The following is a 24,709-nucleotide window of genomic DNA, read 5'->3' on the forward strand; positions in this document are numbered from 1 at the left end:
TAACACAGATGACAGTAGAGGCATCACACTGTACGTTCAAGCGTTATGAAATTTATTAAACATTTATATTAGGGGTGCCTATGGCTCAGGAGATAGACGGGGTCATCCACTAACTAGAAGGTCGGTGGTTCGATACCCAGCTCCTCCAGTCCGCATGTCAAAGTGTCCTTGGGCAAGATGTTAAACCCCGAATTGCCCTGTAGGCTGTGCCATTAGTATGGGTGATTGTGATTGTGAATGCGATGTATGAATGTGGTTACAAATGGGTTAATGTGGCATGTAGTGTAAAGGGATTTGAGTGGTTGATTACCATTTATTCTGCTTCTTTATTTCTGTCTGGTAAAAACTAAACTGACAAAGTTACTTACAAAAGAATATTTTTGTACATCATGATTCTTTTGTAAAAATCGGTTTCAGGATGGACCAAGAGTAACTAAGTACCAAGTAACAGTTAATAAATTGAAATTTGGAGGAAGACCTCTTGCTTCAGTGTATGTTGTTCTGCAGTTATGATTGGAAGACTTTCCAATGCAAGGGAAATTCTGCTGTGCTTCTGGGTAAGATATATCACTTTATTCTCTCTGATCTTGTTAAAAGCTTTCTCACTCTTGGTCTAGTTAGAGTTAAGGATCCACTGCCTGTGCTGGCAGAGCTTTGCCAAATAGTGTTCAGGGAAGCCTTCGTAGATGTTTACCCCACTCCATGAAATGTAATACTTTCCACTTGATCTACCCACACCACTAGCTATAAGTCTGTGCATCACAAAATTGTGTCTTATGTGCGACATTGCAGCCTCTGTACGGCAAGTAGCAATCCTGGAAGTGGAACAACACAACCACAAAAGTCAGCTTGCACATTAGCTCGTTATTTACAGTCAACAATAAGCTATATAAAACCTTCTTTATGCCAGAGTGTTGATGGATTCCCCAAGTCCATGATACAGCAATCATCAGGCAGAGAACAAGTGTGGCAAACATAGCACATCAACTGCAAAGTAATCCAGCAGCTCGGTATCATTTGGCTGTCTGTTCACAACATCCATTACACCAGCTGAGGGATGTTGTAGAACATCAAGCTGTGAGCTTTATAAAACACCTCTATCCACTGTGACAGATATAAACAGTGCCACAGTAAACAGAGATGACCCCCGAAGGTTAACATCACTCACTGACTCACAAACTGATAACTGTTCTGTACAGCTTTAAACAGCCTCCTGAGAACTGGACAAAATTCTGTCATCATGAACAGTTAATGAAAACACATCAAGCTGGTAAAGGCCATTTTTAATGCATGTTACATATAATAATGCTGATGTAAAAGCATCATGTAACTGACTCATTATTACTTGTATCAAAATTAGCCCTAGTTTTAATTTGGTGGAGCTTTCAAGTGGAGCTTGACTTGGTTTATTAGTGGTAACATATAAAGGTGGTGACATATTGGGTGTAACACAAAAACTGACACCATTTCAACTGCTTTAGAGAAGTACTTGATACTGAGTTCTAACCTGACATCAATGGCGTATATATATATTAGTATAAAGAAGTAGCTTTGTAAATTAGCAAACTATTGTTTTTTTCCACTGTCTGGATAATGAGACAGTTATGTTGGCTTCACTGTGATAAAATTCCTTCTAGCAGCATGTCGCTCAATCTTGAGCAAAAGTGGCTTTTAAATTAAAATGACCACATCCACTTCAGTTTTCCACAAGGGAGAGGGACAGTTAGTTCAAATGATGACTATTTTGCTACTCACCGAATAACTAAAATTAAAGATGATTGTCTGTTTTTCAGACTGTACCATTCCCAAGCATGAATGACTGGAAATTTCTAGACTTCATGAGACTACAGTTCTTGGAAGGCATGAATATAATTTATTTTATACAAAAAACGATTTCAGATTATTTCATCCAATGTGTTTACGTTCTTCTGGGTTTAATAGCTCTCCCTAGCATAGTCCAATTAAACAGTCAACAGACCATTTAAGGCCTGATCAGTCTCAGACTGGCTTTTAATTTGATATGCATGCAGACAACAAACTAAATTGCTGATCAAGTGAGGCAGGTGGATAACATGTCTGTCTGATACGGACATGCATGGGAATTAGTGTTCTGTGCTTCTGCGGTGATCCAGTAATCTCCCCACTCACAGCAAATCAACAAAAGCACAAAATAGACAGTGTCTGCACAAATTAATAGGTGGCTTCCGAGTGACAGTTGTTTGATTTGAACATGCATGACCCTGGAATTTCCTACCTTGTCAGGATTCTCTTCAATCCAGCTCTTTACTGTGTTCAGAGCGATCTCAGCTGCAGGCTCATTGGGAAAGCCTAGTAGAGATAGAGGGAAAGAAAACTGTGTCAATACCAGTTGTATGCAACATGCAGATGCAAGAGGGAGATAAAAACAGACAGGCAAAAAGACAGACAAACCGATATCTCCACAGGTAACAGCATTTCTCCTAAATCAATGGAAAGCAGCACAAGCTGCTTGTGTCTGGTAGATGAGACCAGCTGTCTGATAAACTGCTGTAGACCTGTGTTGCCAGATGCACAGTGATTAGAAAACACATACACATAGAGACAAATTTCAGGGGAACAAAGTATACATACAAACTACATATAGAGATACAAATCTGTAATTACAACCTCGCTCATTACGATCTTTGGTAGAATTAAATAATATTTTGTCTTTATGGGGAAAATTATACTACATGTGTGATTAGTCAGACTACCCAATTTTATCAGTTTGCCAGAATGAAAATGTACTAAAGCTAGTGTGGCTAAGAAGCAATGTGGCTAATGACCAAATGAATCATAACAGTTGTGTCTGTTCAGGATCCCTAACACTGCGTTAACAAAACATATCGATGTATACATCTCAAACACACAGATTGCGATGTGATTAATTTTTAATCAGGCCAGCTAAGGAGAGACTGCTGAATTTGGACTTCGAGATCATTTGCAGCCATAGTAGAGAACTTCCGAAGACCCAATAATTAGAGTAAGCTATTGACTATAAAAGCCCTTAGGACAGCCCTGCTACAGTTGGAGAGTATATACGCCAGTACCAAATTTGCTGACAATCTGCTACTCTGTCACGGAATAGTGTTTCAGTTGTCTTAATTTAAAAGTAATTATAGTTGAGTCTGGTCCTCTATACCTTTCACAAAACTTGATGACAGCATTTTACTCTAAAGCCTCTTTACAAATCCTGGAGCAAGTCTTAAGTTGCCTGACAGGCATAACCTTAACACTGCATGTTGTATGCAAAGTTAAGACCAAACAAACATGCCAGAAAACAAAAATGGGCAATTTTTTCAGTCATGACTGACCTGGTTCAGGATTTAAACCTAGACGCTCTTCCATATTATAGCCGTTGACTTCCATAAGGGAACACAGGTAGCAGCAGACACCGTCTTCCTCTAACGACAGAGGTCAAGACCTCAATTTCAACCCACATCAACTGATACAAGAGCCATGCCACAATTGTAACCTGTTGGTTACTGCATGGGTCACATTCTCAAATATTTTTCTTTTCCTGGGTCATTGCCACAACTATAACATTCTATGACCTATGAAACAGGCTTACAAGTACTGCAACGACCTCTACCCCTTATGACGGATGTAAAGAAAAATGAAAAGCCACAAAGATCTAGCCTTACATTTCCCGAATTCTTTCATTTCAGACAACCTTCTGTCAAAGCTTCTCAATAACTATTCCGTAAATTCTCTAAATCAACTGCCTTGGCAGTCAAGCTGTACCGTATGTAGCCTCATCCCCACCATTCTCACCTATTTGACTACAGTTGATGTCTCTCTGTTTTTCTTCTCCTCCCCCTTTTCAGCCTGACAGGAGTGGCTGAGTTACACTGAGGAGAGGAGAAGGGCTGAGCTGAGCTCCTGTTCAAGCCCGGGGAGAAGCGAGATGTGAGCTGCATACCAGCCGGCAGTGACAGCCAGTCGGCTCCTTTGGCTCTGTGAGGCAGTGTCTGCAGACAGTGCATTGCCCGTTCACGGCTCTTGCCCTTCAAAAGCTGCCCCGAGTGCTGTGTGCTCAGAACCTAATCCAGCATGCCAAATCAGTTTGCAGGTCACCTGACTGCTCTTGTCTCCCAAACACACTTAACCTTTTCAGTGATATCACTTAGTCTGGCGATGTTTCCTTTTTGAAATCCGTTTGCACACATATGCAGGTGTACCAACACTTCAACTCACACTTCAAGTAACGTAGGCAAACGGATGTGCGGAAGAAGAAGAAGAAGAAGAAAAATAGATCCATGAAGATAGGACCAGCTCTTAAGGAAGAGCACGCACAATGGGAGAGGTGTCAGAGGAGTAAGCACATAAACAAATGAAATAAATAAAGTAAATTGATGAAGAAGTAAGGACCCACCTTTGTGCCCTTACTATGCCGTCTTAATAGAGGTGAAGAGACGCATATTTATTTTCAAGCTAAAAATAGGTTTTAATCAAAACAATAGGACATTTTGGTCACCAGCAGTGGTTAAATGGCATTGAGTACATTTAATCTGTCCAGTGCGAAGTTTCTACAAATGCTCTATTGATTTAAGAGCAAAACTTATTTATCAGAGCATATCTGAAAAGGGGTGAAAAGAGGTGAGCCATAGAACCAGTGAAAAAGATAACAGGAAAGTAGAATGATGGCTGCATAAAAAAAAGAGAGTTGGCTGGAAAGCTGGAAAAAAGGGTCAGTGCAGCTGGGGGCACCCTGCCAGTAGAACTCTGCTCGACAGCAACATCAATGACCTAAGGTCAACAGCAGCAGCTCGAGTGCATCGGCAGCTCTCTCTCATCATTTGTCTCCTTCCTAGAATACTATACCTTTACCTCTCCTAACAACTCCTCTCGGTGTATCTCTGTCCCTGTCAGCTTGGCCAAGTATGTTTAGATGTATGATGAAAAACACATACAGATACAGATGCTCTTTTATATGCCCAAGTACCAACAATATGAAAAAGTTCAGTATTTTACTTCTACATACTCTCCCCTCAACACCACCAGTTCATTCTCTTTAGTTCCATTTGGTATGTGGAGGGTTCAGTGAAAGCTAATCTGTCAGGAGGTGGAGAGCTGGCTTCAGGCGCAGTGATGGTGGGCCCTCCAGGGTGCCTGCACTGCTTGGCTCGGTTCTCTCTTATGCTGGGAATATGGCCGGCTCAGGGAGATTTGTCTTAGTGAGGTGCAGTGATGGGATATGTGCAGCACAGTGCCGCTGATGAGGACTCAGGTGGTATAGTGTTATTTCTGCTGAGGGCTCCTCTACTTCATTACCAGCCAGAGCACAGCATCCAGAGACAGAGAGAGGAAGAGAGAGACTATAGCCCATGCGATATGAGCAAAGGGTTACGCTGGCACAGTGTGCTTACATAACATTTGCATAGTACATCAGTTGAAGTTGACGACAGTAACAGTTATGGGTTCAGTCACCCCAACAAATTTGGACTTGTGACCAGGGAGAATTAAGTTAGATAATCACTAAACCTGACCTGACCTGAGAAGTCTGCAAGGCAGGTCTTTTCAGTTAGCGTTCTCCCAATCATTTCATCCCTTTGACTAATTTTAAGCCACAATCAAAAAGCATGATCAAATTACATGAGAAAGATGACTTGGTTTAATTTCCTTTTAAATGAAAGGTACATTTTCATCCATATCTCCACGTCAGCTCGGTGAGTTACGCCGAAGGGAAGATTCATCTTAAAACAGAATTTACATATTTTATTCCTATGATCTTGGGCATGTAGGACCTTTGTTAATATGAAGAAAAAGAGACCCCCCCTCTACCCTGTAATGCAACAAAGAGAGTCTCTGGCCCCTCTCTTAGTCGTATGCAAAGTACCTTTATGAACAGTTGTACTGGACCCTGGGTGACTTTTAAGGAGTATGGTTTTATTTATTTTGTATGAAACTAGAAACCAGAGGAAAGCCACTGCTTTGGATGAAGCTCAAAATACACCATTATTCAGTTCATAATGAAACAGCTACAAGTTTACTTTACAGACAACTCTGCCTTGACTCTGTGAGACCTGGAAAGAGAAGTTCATGTTCAAAAAATATCCACTGACCTGGAACGTAGGAAAAATGATATAAATGTGCACTTTGCCTTAGGGGCAATTTTTGCTTTAGGAACAAGCCAGCCAATTGCCCTTTCTTTTGCCAACATGGCAACTCTTTCATATCCTAATTTTACAGAGTTGACTTTCACAACAAACCTGTGTAGCTAAGGTGTTTTTCTCTCGTTACATGGATGAGAAGGAGCTGCATCACCTGATAAAGCAAGTAGAAGCAATTCAACAAGTTTATGTCTGTGTTATGATACATTCCCATTCTTTATTTGCAGATATATGGCTAGGCGCATACTGCAGACCACACCAGTTTTGTTTTTCCTGAGTGGGTTTATATTGTGAGAAGGATACTACTACCTGCTGTTATTTTAGGGCTTTATCATATTTTTTATTGTGAGGCTAAGTTTGATTAACATATGCTGACTGAATTCTTGAAAAACTACAAAGTACTGCTTTTCTCCCCTTGAGGCAAGAATTGTATTGCAGGTCGTACTCTCCTTCCCCTCAGCTGTAGTTTGTCAAGTTCATGTCTCAACACTCATCATTCATTTAATGAGCTGTTAAGCTTGAAGTAGCATTAGCTTGAAGCTGACCTATCTGGCATTGTAAATTGTGTTGAAACGGCACAGTAAACATAGAAAATCTGCTATAGAAAAACATAAACATACACAAAAAACATAAAATGGCAATGTTAATCTGTTTTTGAAAGGTGTGTAAAATTTAAAGTTTAGCCTCAGAATATTTATAAAATACATATTGCCTATTTCTGATTGTTTTTCAGACATGTCTTCAAAATATTTTTTAAAGAAATGTTTTGTATGTATTGTTTTTTTCGTCCTCTTAATAAAATGTTGATATGGCACACAGAATCTGACTGCTGCCCTAAAGACCATTGTTAGAACAGACAGGAGGGGTGTAATCATTTCAGTACATTATAATAAAAATTAGATTATGTGATTGTGGTTTGGGCAGCAGGAGGAAAGTGTGGCACAGTTGAGGGCGGCTCTAGTTGAGGGCAGCAGTGTTATGTGATTGTCGAAAGGGAGGGGAGAAGAGGGTTGTCACCCCATTGGGGCCCAGAGAAGAGGTGAGGTGAACCAGGGTGGAGGACAGAGTAGTGCCCCAGGACTCTAGACGCCAAAGTGTGGGTGTCAAATGGCCCAGAGCTCCACTCTACACCAACACTTGGGCATGGTATGGCTGTGACCATGACCGACTTTGCAACCCACAGAAGGAGACAGAGACAAAGAGGGATGGGAGGGTGCTATGTGAGGAAGACAGGCAGAAAAAGAGGTAGGAACAAAGAGAACAACCTCTGTAGCACAACAGATGATGACCTTCCTTGGAAACATTCCACATTGGTGATGCCCGTGCTTTGTCCTACATGCTAAAATTAACACCTGATATTTCACTTTTAAAAAACAGTCTGAAGAGTGCACGACATGCAAAAGTTTAATGCACAACTAAGTATCTCAAAGGCCTAAATCTATTGTCCTGTGGTTCGGAAGTATTTTTAAATTTGGCTTATCATCCATGAAAATGGTAGAGAAAAGCTAGTGTTGAGTACAATGCACACTGTGTGACTCAGTTAAATGGACTACAAAGCTTCTGTTCCCTCTGAGCACTCTCTCTGCTGCCCACTGATACAGCACATTGCTTCTATGTACCTTGAAATTCCCAACCCAGCTGGGCTAAGCTCCCTTTCGTAAACCCTAGGTTTTAAGAGAAGGGGGAACTTGCCCAGGCCATCTCTAGCTAGCTAGCAGCCATCACTGTCAAGAGATAAGGTGCCGTGAATGTCTCCAACCTTCCTAATCCCAGACAGGGATGAAGAGAGCCAGAGCATGATGCTGGCTGGATGAAAAAAATCATAGCTGCTTGACACCTTTGAACTGGAAAATACAGTAGAATGGCAGTGTGGACATACCAGTAGAGATTGGGTGGATTACATCCGCATATCTCCCATTGCCACCAGTCAGTGCTAAAACTCCTCTGTCCACAATCCTCGGATCCCTCACAGAGACAGACGAGCCAAAGGTAGAGGGTTAGCAGCAAACAGGGAGATATTTGTCCTACGAGGAGCAGCAGCATTGCTGCGTTCAGGGCCTTTGAATGTTTTGATAGGGTTATAAATGCATGTGTTCGATGGCATCTGTCAGGTAAATAGTAAACTTAATGTTCATGTCCTTGCTTTTGCATCGTGCCAGTGAGCCCTCTGCTCCATGCTAAGATTGATCTTAACAGATGCCTCCTAAACTGTAAAGCTCATTACAATGCTGTTGGAAAGTGCTCTTTCAGCGCTAGCTAAGATGTGATCTCCACAAGGCTAAATTGTCCACAATGCATCATGAAATTGGATTTTTATGTATGTGGCTTTGCTTGAGCAAGTACCTCTGCCTATGTGTGAGCATCCATGTGTGTTTCTACGTGCGAGGGAAAAAAAGGACTACAAGAGACAAGAGAATGTATGGGAGTGACGACAGGAGAGAAAGGAATACAAAAAGAGAAAATGACCTCTCTAAGTCGAGGTAGTTGGACTCTTGGCACTTATCTTGTGAGACATTGAGAGGTGTCTCCTCTTTGGAAGGAATAATCCATTTAAACCCAGGTCGTATGGCTGTGATTGATGTGCAAACAGGAGCAGCACTTAATAACCTCTATCATGCTGGGTGACCTCGTGGCCCATGGTGGGCACCAGTTTGTTTATGGGTGGTACCTCCGACACACTATCCGTGCAGAAATTCTGTTGAGGCTAATGGGCCGGACTGAGGGATTGGACTGTCAGCGTAGCGTGAGCCCTCATTTTTCTTTCCCAGCGTCTAAGGTACCCCCTGTGCACCCTTGCTACACCGTACCTCCCTGCATTGGCATCATCTGTCAATGGTGACTGAGTCTCCTGGAATATGGAGGCGTGAGAGAATGTCAATTAGCATTAGCTTTCCTGACAAATCTGTTTTTCTCTCCACAAAGGCCTTGGATAATTTGTTCCTGATTCCTCTGTGTCACAATGTCAGGGTCACAGGATTTGTTTTCCTACTGCACTACAAGTTTGGAAATGGGTCAAGCACACGTGCATAAGTATAGTACACTGGGTGCACGACTATGTACACGTATGGAAAAATACGGCTATATCTATGCGTATTCTACAGGGACAAAGCGATAGAAAGAGACACACATGTAAGACATAGAGAGAGAGAAAGATCGAGAAGATGTGCCTTTCACACTAAAAAGCTTTTGTTTACATTGCTGAAATGGAAGCTGACCTTCAAGGTTATCTAAAATGTGCAGAAAATGTCAAAACTCCTGACAAGAGAGCAGGGCCCTTTTCAGAACATGGCAGTACTCAGGGGGCACAGGGAGAAGTCATAGAGAATAACATCATAGCACTGTACTATACTGTAGTTCCTTTGAAAGTCCCTCCTCTTTTTGCCCTCTGCTGTGTGACGATCTTCAGTCTTAATCAGCTGTATTGTTCTGTGGAGATGCAGTTATGGGAAGCACTAAGCTGTTTATTTATTGAACAGGCTGTTTAATCCCCCCCCCCCCCACTCCACTGCATGCTTGGCTCTGCACAGCCTATCCCTTTGATGTGAGGGGCAGCTGGTGGAGTGCTATGACGGGCTCCCATTGGCAATGCAGCACACGGCACCACAGTGAACAGCAATAAGCAGTGCCCTCATCAGCAGCTCACAATAAAAACAGTGACCACCCCCCCACCTTCCTGCACGCACTTGGGCTACCTTTGTGTTGCTACAATAGAGGTGTTTTACTCAAAAATTACACAAATACATTTTGAAAATAGACCTGTGTGTATCCATATACATTTTAAAAGCAATATTTTGGAATTTTTGTTCTTTCCATCATAGTTGGTTGAGTTAATTTACTGATGATTTGCGACAGTTTTTATCTGAGCCAAGGACTAACAAGTTTACTGAGGATCTGCAGTAGTTTTTGGGCACTAATGGGTAACTAATGAGTTTTCATAATTACTATGGGGCCACACACAAGTTTTGTGGTGGCAAAATAACAGAAAAACGGTAATGCATCATAAAACATGTTTAGATTAATGCAGAATGTGCTGTTGGAAATTCCTGCGTAAGACAGAAAATTATGAGGAGAGAAAATTAATTTTACAGAAATGACTACTGAACTTATCGTCACCGACTGCAAATTTGGAGTGAAATAACCAGCAAGGGAAGGATAGAAAGAGAGAGCGGATAGAGAATGAGAGGAAAAGAATAAGAAAGAAATTACAGTGTTAGCCCTTCTTGTCATCAACACTTCAGAAATAACCATGTTGAGATGTGTGTATAGACAGGTGGCAGAAATCAGACAATATTGCAGAGAGAGATGGTGAGAGGAAATGGTAAGGAGTTGTGCAGTAAACTCTGTGAATTGTGAACTGCAAAAGTGATGGCTGGAAAATGTTCAATATCCCAAGAGGGAAGTGTTTTTTTCCAGCACAGAGTGCATAATTAGAAACATCTAGTGATTTATAAGCACAAAGGCTCTTTTTACTACAAACACTGGGCTTCACATACAGCATAGTGTATGCTATGCTGTATATCAGGATGCTTTGCCACTTGGACTATCTAATATCCATTCAAATGCATGGAAGTTTAACTGTGCTGACTAGGAATTTGTGTATAGACCTGCAGCTGTGTGGTTTTCCAAATGCTGTTGAATAAACGGACAGCTTGTTGAACTCCTGACTAGTGCACCATAATTAGCTAATTTTAAAAAATTTTAATTCCGTGAGTGTCTCAGCTACTTCTCCAATTGCTTAGAGATCAGATCGACACCCTGGATTTTAATAATGTGGTGGATGTTTTTTGCTCAGAATCTGGTGAGGAAAGAAAAAAAATAGTTTAAGGGAAATCACTCTGTTAGTGTGTGTTTATGGCTGGTTTAATGAGCAAAGCAACAGTTTGTCAGGCTCTATAATCAGTGCCTTCTAATCAGCACCTGTATGTTGGGATGTTTAATATTTCAGTGTGCAACTTGGTGACAGCTGCCAGTTATTCATAATACAGGCAGGATAAAGGAAGATAAGTGATAGCTTCAGATAGAAATTGCCTAACTTTGTTATGACTTTTCCGAGAACAACAGATGTAAGGTAGTTAGTAATTCACGTGTGCAGTGGCTTTTTAATGTATATTTATAAATTATTGTATTTTTTACATTCTGCATACAGAGTTAACAAATGAGTAAAAGTTACCCTATATACATAACAGAAATGTAATATAATGAATATTTACACATAATACACATTTCTGGCATAAGTATAATTTCATATATGCTACCAGTACTGAGGTTTAGCAGTGTGTGTTCCATCTGAACATTCATAGTCTTGGAATTTGTGATTAGTCAATAGCCTCTCTTTGAGGTGAAAGCATTGTTTAACTTCCTTGTTGTCGGAAGGAGGGTGCATGATTGCATTTCCAAATTATGTTTATTAGTTTCTCGAACCAATACATTACGTTCTGCGGTAGAACACTTGTAGATATAAGCAAGGCACTTTTTTCAGCATTGTTAAGACATTTGTGGCTGAAAATCACAACAAACCACGGGTCAGGTGTTAATCTGCCACCTATTTTCACCTATTTTTTATAAACTGACTGCAGTTTTGTTTCTCGCTGGGCTGTGACTGGCTAGCTGCATCGCAGAAGTAAGGTATGGTACTTTATTCCAGCCAGCGGGAGCAATGCAACTCACAGAGGCAAAGCTGCATTCCATGCGTGGTATTTGTAAAAATCAAAAGAAAACACTTGCAGTTTGCAACTCAGCTGCAAATGTCAAACAGCCCAGCGCCTGATTTAATTAGCAGCCGTGCATTTAAATAGCTCAACTCTAGCTGTGCTCATTTATACTATCAGTGTTGGAAAGTACCCAGTTAAGACGAAAACATGCAGCAATGAAAAATTTTGCAGCCATAACACTAATTTGCATTAGGTTTAGTAAATTAATCCCTAGGTATTACATTTTTTTCAAAGGTTGCCTACTCTGTAAAGAACAAAACCTCAACTGTTTCACTAGTGAAGGATATCATAAAATTTGGTTTCTGCTATGACGTACTGTGCTAAAATTATCTGCAGCAAAATTTAGCTCAGAAAAATACACACGGTGGACAAAACAAAAGAAACACACTATAATGGTATGAACTGTCAGACATGAAAAAAGGATTAGGGTCAACTTTTGGCTCCAGAAGCTTCAAACCTCTTTGGTTGTCTGTCCTTTCTGTCCTGTTTACATCATCCATTCTGAAGGAAAGACTCCATTTCTTTCGTAAAGGTTTAATATTAAGTTCTGGTCAATAGGGAGGCCATGGAAGGGTTATGAAATCCCTCTGCAGTTTAAGAAAGCTATTTTGAATTTGTTTTTACATTGTCCACAGGGGCATTATCATCTTTGCAAATGTACATGGGGATATCCTGGGGGGAACACTGCTTGCGCCATAGGGAGCACCTGGTCTTGTACAATGGTCTTAATTTTCTTGATTGTTACATGTACACAGAGAGTGATCAGGGCACCTAACAGCTCTAATGAGATGACTGCCCAAACCATTACAGATCTCTGGTCGTCTTTGACAGTTACTGGCTTACATTGGCCTTTGTTTTAACAATGGCAAAAGCACAAGGGTAAACAAAATAGGCATCTTGGTAATTTGAAACCATTCATAAGTTTACCAGAGTTGTGACTATGTTTATGGGACCACACTGCTGCTGACCTGTTGTCAGTGAGAGTCAATGGAAATTAGCATGTTAATTAATCCTTACAAATTTGGCACCCACTGTAATTATTAAAGCTTGAATGCAAATTCAATGGATGATATATATTCTATGTACAGTGCTCTATGTCAGAGTGGTAAAAAAATAATTATTTCTTCTCAGCAGAGGCAATTCCTATTTTCTATACAATCCAGTGGTTTTCCTGCTTCTCACATCTTTTGCCATCAAACCTTCAAAGCCTGTTTATATCCGCAAGTCTGACATGTTTTCAATGTGACTTTGTTTGAGTGTAATGAGCACAGCAGCTCTTGGCCAGCGATGCCTTGCTGCATATTAGGCCTGGTCCCACAAGGGAGCACAAGCTCTGTTCAGGGTCTACATTTTGCTCACCTAATACTAGGTTGTGTTTTTGTGCACCATGGTGAAAGGTTAACTTGTTGGTATGTTTCTCCATATTGTACTCTTCTTCAAAGTCAAAACCTTGTATGTAAAGTAGTTACATTATTTTGTGCACCTCCTTCCCTTGATGCAGAATTTTAAGCATACAGCCCCTGAAATGGGATTTGCAACATGAGGCATGTATCCGGTGATAATGTGTACAGACCATAAAAAATGTATTTACAGTGAAAAGCAAAAAATACAAGAATAAATTAAATTAAATAAAACAGAAGAGTTTAAGCTTACCATAGATGCCTGTGGATATACAAGGGAAGGCCTGTGCAAAAATAAAGACAGAGATAACAGTCAAAGCATGATCACAAGTAAAACGTGACAACACAGTAGTAAGTTCTATCAGTCTAATTAAGAAGTCATGTTTGCTGGGAAGCACACATTACTGCTTTTTTGTCAGTCTGTTATTTAATTTTCTTTCACTGTAAAACACACTCCACTTATGATTTTTATTTAACAAAATACAATAAAAAAAATATAATAAAATCCACAGCAGAAAAATTCAAACATAAACAACTGAAAGTAAATATGGCATTATTGCATGCACCTGCATTCAACTATAGCCATTGTCGGAGACCTGCTCTTCCACGTTGTATATGTTTGTTGTTTACCTCTACTGCTTCCGTTGTTAATTCCCGAGAGGAGCAATTGACAGTAACATCTGCCCAAATCACTGCATTGCTAAAGCACCAATGTACAGTAAACCATACTCCAGCAATCATGCACAATACAAAGCAAAAAACACACACTTAGACTGTGTACTTTTCTGCTGACTTCCAAAAACAGACACATTAAATCCATCCTAGACTTGAACACCCCTATTTACACACACATTAGATGGATTATCACAATCACACTGCTGTGTTAAGGAGGCTGCCGGACAAAATTCTATCATGTACTGTTGCCCCAATGAACGGCCTATTAGTACTTGATGCTCATACTCGATGTCATTAACAGTCATAGTTTGCATATGTTGCCTGAGGGAACAGTGGATCAGACTCATGTGAATTCATAGGTACACACAGAGCTTGCTGCTTAAAATATCCAGCACGTGAATATCCAAATTAAGTCGATTGATCCTGTCTGTCGCCTACAGCCCAAACTTACACGCAGACCCTCTCATCCTCCGATGTTTACGGAACTTACACAAAGGCTGAGGCTACTCCACTCATCAATTTTTGTTTCAGCTTACAGATACATGTCTTTAATTGAATAAATTTTGATGGATAAACTAATTTCGTTCTGTGTAGAGTTGATGCAAACTGCCAACAGTGACTCTCCTCTGTCTCAACAGGAACAAGCACATCACAGCAGGGGGCTTTTCAGTGCATTTCATTAAACTGATGAGAAAACTAAACACAAAATCACAGAGTCATTGCTGCCACAGTTGGATCAATAGCAAGAATCAATAATGTCCTACCAGCACTAAAGCGCAGGGACACACATACTCAAAAGCAGACATGCAGATCATCAGAATGAATATTATAAATATTTTCATGAGCTAGAGAGCAAAAACCTACATGTGGCTTCTTTTCCAAAAAGATTATAAAAAGTAACCACCTTGTAGTAGTTCTTGCTTTGTAGCACTTTGCAGAAGACATATTATTCAAAGCTGGCTTTATAGCTGAAAATAGTTTCATTATTTCTTACTTCTATGAGCAAATATATTATGATACATAAGCCTTGCTGTAAGATTCCCTAATTCACATTCATCTTTTTAACTATATTAATTTACTGTAAGAGAATGGATTTTTTCAAAAGGTCCCATTTGTCCTCAAAAGCAGCTAAATATGTGCTTTAGTTCCTGCATTCATCAAAAGGCGTGGCCACAAAATTAATATAATAAGACGACAATTAAAAAAAAAAAAAAGGAAAACATTTCCTGTGGCAGCTCACAACCGGATGAATACACAACAACAAAACACTAGAGATCCATCAAAGAATAACACCCATATGTCAGATTCTCACAGTGCCAAAACTAAGCTTAACAGTTTGTTTTGCCACACACTGACCCTGTCAAGATGTATTTAGAAACATGCTGGTGCTAGCAGCTGTGCCAAGATCACTTCATTTTAGAATTGAAAACAACAAAGAGAAATACATGTCACCTCATATAATTATACAAACAAGCAGTCAGGGATCTAATCATGTGTGGCTCTAATCTTTTCAGCTGACAGAAACATAATTCACAGTATTAAGAAATGAAATAATTAACTGATTGGAAACTGATAAAATGTGTAGACTTTTTTCTCTGAAGCATCACAACCTATGACACCCGCTTTTTGGTTGGTTTGTCCTTGCTTTAAGTGAAGAGGAATGAGTCTCTATTTGTATTCTTATTTACCAGTTTTCAGGTTCCGCCTGTCAAGGTGAATCTTTCTTCTGTGGGATGATTTAAATCTTTTACAGAAGCTCTGACCTTTCCAGATGACTGTCTGGGTCTGACATAAACCACAGATGATGAAGCGTGGAAAGCATGACCATTTTTAGTCCTGTGCAAAGCTCTGCCCAAGGCACATACAGAGGCCTATTGAGATTGAGTAAACAAAATGGTCAAATATCCAAAACAGACCAATAATATCAGAAATTATAACTGTGAAAATTTGATGTTAGATATAAACAAATTTGGATTTAAAACCCCAAAGGATGTCTAAACACCTGCAGAAATAAAATGCAGTGCTTCATACAGGTGTACTTATAATCCATGGACTCATTAGCAGCAACTTGGCATTTAGATCATTGAAAATCTTGATACTTTTAGGTACTCTCTAAATGATCCAAGTTCTACGTTTGGCAACAGTCAATACAAATAGGAATCTATCTTTTCTTCAGCAGGAAGAATCTATTTAAAGCTGTGTTATAATAAGGAGAAAGTAAAATGAATTTAATCTTCAGACAAGATGAGCATTATTTCCTTTCATTGCCCCCAGCCAGTCTCAGCTGCCAAACTGATCCTGAGCCAGAAGCCTTGTTATCGTTATCCTCTCTCAGCTGAAAGGCCATGATGTCAGTCCCTTCAACTGGAACTTCTGCTCTGACTACAACTAAACCGTAACACATCACAAGCTATGGCAAAACCATACTATCAGCATAATCAATTAAAATTTTTTTTCTTAGTTCCCTGGCTGATCCATCAAGGAGTATCGAGCTTTCTGGTGTGAAAATGCAACAGGAAACCACTCAACGGGATGCTTTAAAGATCTGACATCTTTGTGGCACATGCAGATGTTTAAAGGACAGTTACTACCAACAGCAAAGAGAAGTATACAGTATATCCAATAAAAATGTAAAGCCAGGAGAGCATCTTGGCAGACACATCTCCTTTTCATCCATAAATCCGGTACAAAGCAACCAATAATTTACAACAAACTGTGCACAAATTATAAACCTTACTGCTAATCAATATCTGTGAATATCAACATGCTCAATATTATTCATAAGCATCAAGTTTTGTTTAATCATTAGGAACTTTAGATGTTAAATATGAAACTTCCCTAATGTAAAGGTGAGCATGGTAAGAGAACTACAGTATTTGTTTACTGCAGTAGTACCTGCTTTAGTACCGCAATTATTCACATACAGAGTGGATGAGTACTGATGGTCAGTCCCACTGGAACTGTCTATTATCAAACAGAGCAGTGGCTCTTTCAGAGACAGAAAACAAATGAATGCTAGTGTCCTGTAATTTGTGAGAACAGCATGTGAGCCAGAAATATTCCCAGTGAATACAATAAAACAGCTACAGAAGATTTCAAAACTAGCCATAGCATATAACACTGCCTAGTAAAGCATAGCCTGTTTTCTTGTTCTTTCCCATCACCACTGGGCCACCGTAGAAGCTATTTTGATAGTTGTTAGCGTGTATACTTGTACGTCGGCTTACATTGTATCAGGTCTAGTGTTAATTAGGACAGTCAGCTGTATATATGCAGGCATGACCTATGATTCCTAGTTTAGGTTATTACTTCTATCTCTGGCTGCTCATTAGAAGTGAGTCAGCATGTCCGCCTGGCATGCGGTTGTGCCTGACATGTTGGCTTGTTGCTGATTTTCTTTGCTTAGGGAGTGCTCAGAAATTGGTCACCAGGGAAATTATTCTGTTGCTGGAGCTCCTCCCTAATCTATCACATAGCTTTAAAGTGGAGCACCTTTCCTCTCAGCATCTCTGTGCACTTATTCAGCTCAGAGTATACTAAATACAGCACAGAGTGGCACCAGTGTTTATGGTTGGAAAACTGTTCTTGTTACTGTTACATTAATCCTCCTTTTTAATGAATATGATGTGACCAATCCATATGCATTTACAATAATATTTAAATATAGAATTGGTTTTAATTTTTTAAAAACTTGACAGCTTATTAAAACAATGATTTATTTACTTCAAAGTATGACCAGAGTTATGCAAAGACAGTCCTCATACAACTAATTCACTGTTATTCCACTGAGAGCATGATATCCTGCAGCTTTCAGTCATTTGTTAAGCAGCAGGAAATGACACAGTAAAGATGGCTCAACCTGTGACAAAATGCGGCTCTCCTGCTGTAGCTGTCACCTTCCTATGATGCAGCCACTACAGCGTAGCCATGAGCAGTCAGGTAAAGGTAAGAAAACCATGCATGGGCACAGTGACTGCAGGATTCTGCTGGGGGAGCACCTCGTCTCGGGTGGCTGAGTAAATAGCATTGGACCTGGGGTGCTGCTCCTGTAGCTTGAAGCTTCCTAGCCTGTTTGCAGATAGAAGCTATGCTTATAAATCACAGCAGCCAGGGGAGACCTTGTGCAAATGCGACAAGAAGTATGTTATTATTCACCACTGTTGCCACAGTGTGGGCTTACATCAGAGTATCAGAACATGAATCCAAGACAATCCTCTTTGTTGACTGCTGTAATTCTTTAAGCATGTAGGTCATGCCTGGTCTCTCTATCTGAATCCGCTACCTGCTGCTGCTGCTGAGAAGAGCATGTCATGCAGATCAGGATATTCAAATATGACACGTTAACACCCTTTTATTCTGCATAATGCCACACTCCATATTCTAATGTGAGCGCTGATAGTTTGAGTGTCATTATGCTAAATGGAGGATGGAGAAATGCAGAGGGTGAGAAACCTGGAACCTAATGGCCCGAGTCCCACCACCCGTTTTTATATCTGCTGTGATGAAGTGTAACTATTATCACAAAATTATCTGAGTGTCCATTAAGGACTCAACAGCACTGGCTGTGTACATGCAGGGAGTAACTTGTTGGCCATGACACTCTGGAAAACAGCTTATTTCATTTATGCTGTTTGCATACACCTTTGCTACTCTATGATGGAGAATTCTTGTTGTTATGAATAAATCAGAATAGAACATTCCTGTCCTCCTCTTGGTTCTTGTCTTAAATAAAGTATGAAAATGTGCTGCCACCAAGTAAATCCTTTCCCTAAGCAACAGTCGGTAACATCGAATAGAAGGGAGAGAAATGACAATCCAGACTATAGAAATTGTACATAGTGCTTACCACAATGTTTTTGTTGACATCAACAAGTTTCTATTGTGCTGTGTGAGTGCGCGTCTGTAGCAGCAATGAAAACAAACTGTGGAAGGGGTAAGACATTCCCATCTCACAGTAAAATATTTAATATTTTAAGATGCCAGTCATGTGAGGCTTACTGGGTTACTCTAATCCAAATATAATGTAAAAATGTGTAATTTTAAAAAGAAAGTATTATCAGAATTCTCCATGCATGTAAAACAACTTAGTGATATGCTGACAATGTGCACAACTTGACAAATAATAAGAGACATTTTTAATTAAAAAAAATGATGGATGTTTTAAAATGAAGTGGTCTGTAGTGTTTGTTTGTTTTTTGCTGATCCGTCATCCCAGATTTTGTCATCCTTGTTTTTACAGTATAATGTTAAAAACTATAGGTTATTTGGTCAAGCAGTCAGTAGGACTGTAGATATAAGAAAGGTCTCCATAAATGGCTCAAAGGTTCACAGGAGAGCCTTTAAGCACTTGTCACCTGTACTGCACAGTGGGACAATCCTGAGCCCTTGCTGATTTATCATAAATGCAGATTTGTGAGTCCACAAGGGCATGCATTGGGACTGGACCAAAGACAGACACAGTACTGTAGATGGACACAGTTAACTCTGTGTAGATATAATGAAGCTCTGGGTGCTTTATGAATGCCTTCATTGCAATTCCACAGTACTGATTCCATCTGTGCATGCAATGGATGCAGTGCTGTAATGGAAAAAAGTCAGCTATGGGCTGAGGTGAGTGGGCAGAAAAAAGGTGTAAATGCTGCAGCCTGTGGATAGGGCAGAGCAGTGGAGCAAATACAAGCAGATACTGAACTGATGGCTGCTTGATTCATTGGTCCATGACCGGCTGCATGGTTGATCAAGCACAGTTCACCCTGAAGCCCTAAGCTATAGTGCACAGGTAAACTAAGAAGCTTTTTTGAATACAATATGGTCATTTCATTGGGAACTAGCATGCAACTTAAAAACTTTAAAGCTACTTTAAAGCTACAACATACTAACGTATAGTGCTAAAATATAGGTCTTGGTATTCTACCAACTCATTGAATGCATGAAATCATCTAAAACCCTTCTCCTTTATTATTCATATCACCATGAGTTTCAACAGAGGTCCACTGGTGACACTGATTCCCTCAGTGTTAAAGAGGGAACATTTAGACCAGGATGAAAATGATAGTACTCTGAACTGAGGGCACATACAACCAGATGTCTGCTCATATTTATGTATGAGGGCTCCTGCTCAATATCAGTTGAAATTATATCACTGACCACTGAGCAACAGAGAAACAAAGACAAAAGAAAGAAATTCACATTGGTGAGACAAACTGACTGACCTCTACATAACCCGCACATGATTGACAAAATTCAAATGAGTAGGCGAGGAACATGTCAGGTAAACTCAATACTAAACTGTATTCCTGCTACTCAACCACAGGACGACTTCTAGTCAGATATTTTCTGTTTTTTATAATATAACTTATTGATTAGATTAGCATGCTTGTGGTAGGTGAAACCAAGACTGTTCTGTAGGGCTGATCTGAAAGGCTTTGGAGTGGAGAGAGGCTCAGACCTGTAGTTTTGTTGTCTGATCAGGAATCATCGTGAAATACAGTACATTCTCATATGTGAATGGAGCCTTTACTTATCTCAGCTGAGGGGAGAACCAGGACTTTATTTGAGACAGGTTGTTATTAGACATAGACCTCTATGTCTAAGCTAGCCTTCCTGTTCCTGTTTGCTTTGGAAATTAGCTGTTATTGCAAGCATTTATTAACCATGAACAATATTTCTGTTAAAATACAAAAAAATGGAAAGTGAGCCACTATAGTGCAGGTAATTTCGTTTTTTCCCTTTACTGGTTACCAAACTTTATTTGTTCCTAGAGGATACAGCCTAAAGTATTATTTGAATACCAGCTTTTATTTGACATTTTATGGTATCTAACATCCGCTTCCTTTAAGGCCTTGAACTTTACTTTGATTAAGATCCTAACCCTGACATGATTATAATGGTCCTATGATGTTTTTATTGTATTTATCACAAGAGCCATGACATTATAAACTGTATGAGGCATTTTGATTGAATCCCAAGATGGAAATAAAGAAAGCAGCAAATGAAGGAAAACTGTATTTGTTGTAATTCTGAGCAAAATGTTTGATTTGAATATTTGAACCTCAACACTCAGCCGTGTAGAAGAAATCATTCAATATGCCTCTAAAGCCTGTGATTATTCCAATGAGAGCTTAAGAAATGTAGAGCATGTGTGCATAGTGTGTAGCATTAGAAGTCATTTGCATTTTCGAGGCCTAAATTACAGGTGCACATAAAAAAATGATCAAAGGAGGGAATAGGAGGATTCTGTGTGAATCTATTAAACTGCTGTTTTACAAAGTAACTCAAAGTGAGAAAGCCTCTGAAATGCTGAAGATAAAATGGAGCAAAAGACACAAGACAAGCCATATATCCCTCTATGGAAGGTAAAACCAGGTCATATATGGATTCTTAAGTATCCAAACCCCATGTCAAACTGTCTCTGTAGAGATTAGCAGCATATGGAGCTGGGAAATTAGAATTATCAGTAATCCTAAAATATAGCTCATGATTTGTACCACAAGAGCACAAGATTCCCAAGTGGTTGATCTAAATGAAAGTAAAATAATAATTATATAGCATTTTTCATGAGACATTACTTTAATTTCCATTCATGAATCAACTTCAACAGCACATTCAGTCAGAGAAAGGAAAAAAGGGGGTTCTGGTCTTGCAATGTGAAAGCCAGCCTATGGTACCCTTCCAATGCAAGGCTACTAATTAAACATTTTTTTTCCTTTCAAGGCTTCCTTCAACATTTCAAAAGCAACATATCAAAGTGGCTTCAAAGTCCAAACTGCACTCTGACTTTTGAGGTGACAGAACAGCATACATATGAGGACAAGTGACTTGCTGCATAGTCCCTGTCTTTGTGGCAGGGCCAAAGCGAGACAAAATCTCGTCTGCTACAAATTGCAATCTAAGGACTGCCACTGAACAACTTCAAAAATAAAGGCCTGGCCATACTAAGGCTGTATTCAGTGACAAAAGCCTTGCTAGTAATCCGACCAATGTGGTTTAAACTGAGCTACTAAGCAACCACCAATGCTGTCTAAAGACAGCACGGATGATTGATGATTTAAAGCAACCTTTATTTTGTTGCCCTGCATTATTTATAGCATAAAAGGTTTATTGATGAGTGTGGTTAGAGGTATGCTAATATTTCAGTAGTACCTGTAGTGGGCTGAGACATATTGTGCAGAGCTGTTACTGTGGAGTCAAGGTAAAACAGAAAAAGGGCACTAGCATGTGGCCAGCAGAATGGAAGGAATTACTATTGTTGATGTGAAAATTGATATTATTCTTAGCCGGAGTCCCATGGTCACCGAAGGGTATTCCTCACTGACATCAGGACGTTGAATATGAATACTGAAATCCCAATGGATATCGACACCCTACAGCCTCCAGGCCATTCCCACAGTTACAGCTGTGTACAGCCTTCAAAGGGTGACTGATTGTGCAGTGACATATTTTGTTAGCACAACAGATATAGTAATAAGATACGTGTGATTATATAACATGTAACTCAGTAATTATACAAAGTTGCTAACTTAACATTAGACTTCATAATTTATTTTTGTTGGAATTTTTTATTTAGTGTCTAATCATATAAAATGTTAAAGCTAAGTAAAATATTACCCAGATGAATATAGAGGGGAGATCTGCTCATCATAAGTCATATGATGAATCATAAGGGATGATAAAATTGGCCATAACCACATTTCCCAAAGCACTACATAGAAAATAAAAACTAACATTCGTTAAGAGCCCCAACCTCATTAACTGCACATCGAATTGAGCGCTCTGTGCTGGTGCAGCACTGACCCCTTGGAAGCATGGTAAGTACATAATTATTATTGAATCATAGGGACACATTTTCCAATTAGAACAGTGAATGTTTGTCTTTTTCCTGTATACTGTAAGGCAACAGATACATTATAGCATTGGGCAAGTCTTTTTCTTCGGATTTCTTCATCGGCCTTGTGCTTTAGGAATAATTACTCCAGGACTTGAAGCCTGGGATGTTTTTGTCAGCTGGGAATTTAATGGACTTAATGAACTCTCTTTGTTAACGGAAGCTCAGGGTGCTCCGTGATTGCCTTCATCGCACTCAGTTCCACAACACTGATGATAGCTCATCCCATTTACACAACTACAGTAATAAAATAGACAGTGTGAACTCCTGCGATGCAGTGTTGTGGGGGGAATAAAAGGCAGGCTGCTGCATGTTTGTGAGGAAAGGTAGACTGGGGTGTGATGAATGGGCATGAGAAAAAATGGTATAACTAGGCAGACAGATACTGAGAATCCAGGATAACTGGAAGGATTTTTTTTAACTTCTGACGGAGGTTAGCTATATTCCTCTGCTGCCAGTTTTTGTGCTTGGGTAGGCTAACACGTGACTGATCTATCTCTATACTGAAGGTGCAGAGAAGACATTGATATTGATCTTCTTATGTAATGCTCAGTAGGTCAGCAAATAATCCCCAAATGTTTAAATATGCCTTTAAGTTTTGAGTAAATCATTGCATAGATTATAATGTATTAAACTATACAAGGACTTGGATTTCAAAGTTCAGCACAAAAATAACAGTAATACAGCCATATGTATAAAATCTATATTAACACTAGGACACGATCACATAATTGATGTCAAAATTCAGTAGCTTATTTGAGACATATTTGCTAAAATGTAGGTATATTTCAGTATTGCACATCACATACATATGCAGTTAAAGAATCCACATGTATACAAGAGCTTTGGTTCAGAGAAGGAAACCTGTTTATCCATGTAGTCCGTGGGCAGACTAGGCCCCAGCAGTGCACTTTCACTTTAAAGCTTCCCACAACATGAAGCCATAAATCTGCGCTTGCCCAGAGGTAAGAGCAACCAACACTAATTAACAGTAGTGCAATGAGAGGTTAAGGCCTGTGTCGTATTAGCATGAAAAAACACTATTTTTTCAATTTACAGTATACAGTATACTGGTCTGGTGCACTTTAAGTAATAAAGATTTAAGCTTGCAGTACACCACGGGCATGAGTACAAATACATTTACTGTACGCATAATAATTCATGTTTCCAGCCTCAGTTTATTCCAGCTCTATGAACATAAGGGCTTTCAAATGAGATGACTAAATTGTTTTCATATAACTGACACTATAGATCAGTGCCTCAGGGAATGTCCACAAAGCAAGAATCGTTGATCCAAAGTAAAGCTCAATCTAGGCACACTGCACCAAATCGGTTTTCAATGAATATGTCTACCCTTAAAAGGACTTTGGTCCAAGGACATAGTAAGCTCTGAGCAGGTCAGCTCCCCCCCTGTGCAAACCTCTGGGCCATTCTCTCACACTTTGATCTGAGGTCTGATGTTGGTGTGGCAGGCAAAGACTCAGGGGTGGAAGGATTAGGGATAGGAGGGACACAGATTGAGAGCTTCCTTTATATTCCTCTTATCCTCATTTTGGGCATAACGGCAGACAGCATGCAAACCAATGGCTTCTCTAAGGTGTTTTTTTTTTGGCTGTAAAATCCTCAACTCTTAAAAAGAGAGATCAAAGGCGAAGCAGGCTCGTTGATAACTGTATAATGGCTCACTTTGAGAGAACGGGCCTTTTGCTAAGATGGGCGCGTGGTTCAAACTGGAAGCTATTAGTCATGCTGTCGGCTCATTTCCATATGTGTTTTATTGTCTCATGGGCAAAGGCTACTGCACCTACTCATTTATTGCACTCACGTTAGATCTTATGATATTCATACCTACGGCAAAAACAAAGGGCCTTGTATATCTCTTTGTCACCTTTCAAGAGCCTTTTCATA

The 24,709-nt window shown here is 39.7% G+C and overlaps 1 protein-coding gene across 4 annotated transcripts in view; it reads right to left on the reverse strand.

Moving 5' to 3' along the window:
- macrod2 (mono-ADP ribosylhydrolase 2) overlaps positions 1-24,709 on the reverse strand; it is a 393,753-nt gene that overhangs the window by 81,865 nt on the left and 287,179 nt on the right. For all 4 annotated transcript variants that reach the window (XM_040139126.1, XM_040139128.1, XM_040139127.1 and 1 more), the window contains 2 exons: positions 13,496-13,526; positions 2,255-2,328 (listed from right to left, as the gene is read on the reverse strand). In XM_040139126.1, the coding sequence (XP_039995060.1) occupies positions 2,255-2,328; positions 13,496-13,526 (105 nt within the window). The remainder of the gene's footprint in view (positions 1-2,254; positions 2,329-13,495; positions 13,527-24,709) is intronic.

The sequence above is a fragment of the Xiphias gladius genome, chromosome 11, assembly GCF_016859285.1.
Source record: "Xiphias gladius isolate SHS-SW01 ecotype Sanya breed wild chromosome 11, ASM1685928v1, whole genome shotgun sequence".
Lineage (NCBI taxonomy): Eukaryota > Metazoa > Chordata > Actinopteri > Istiophoriformes > Xiphiidae > Xiphias > Xiphias gladius.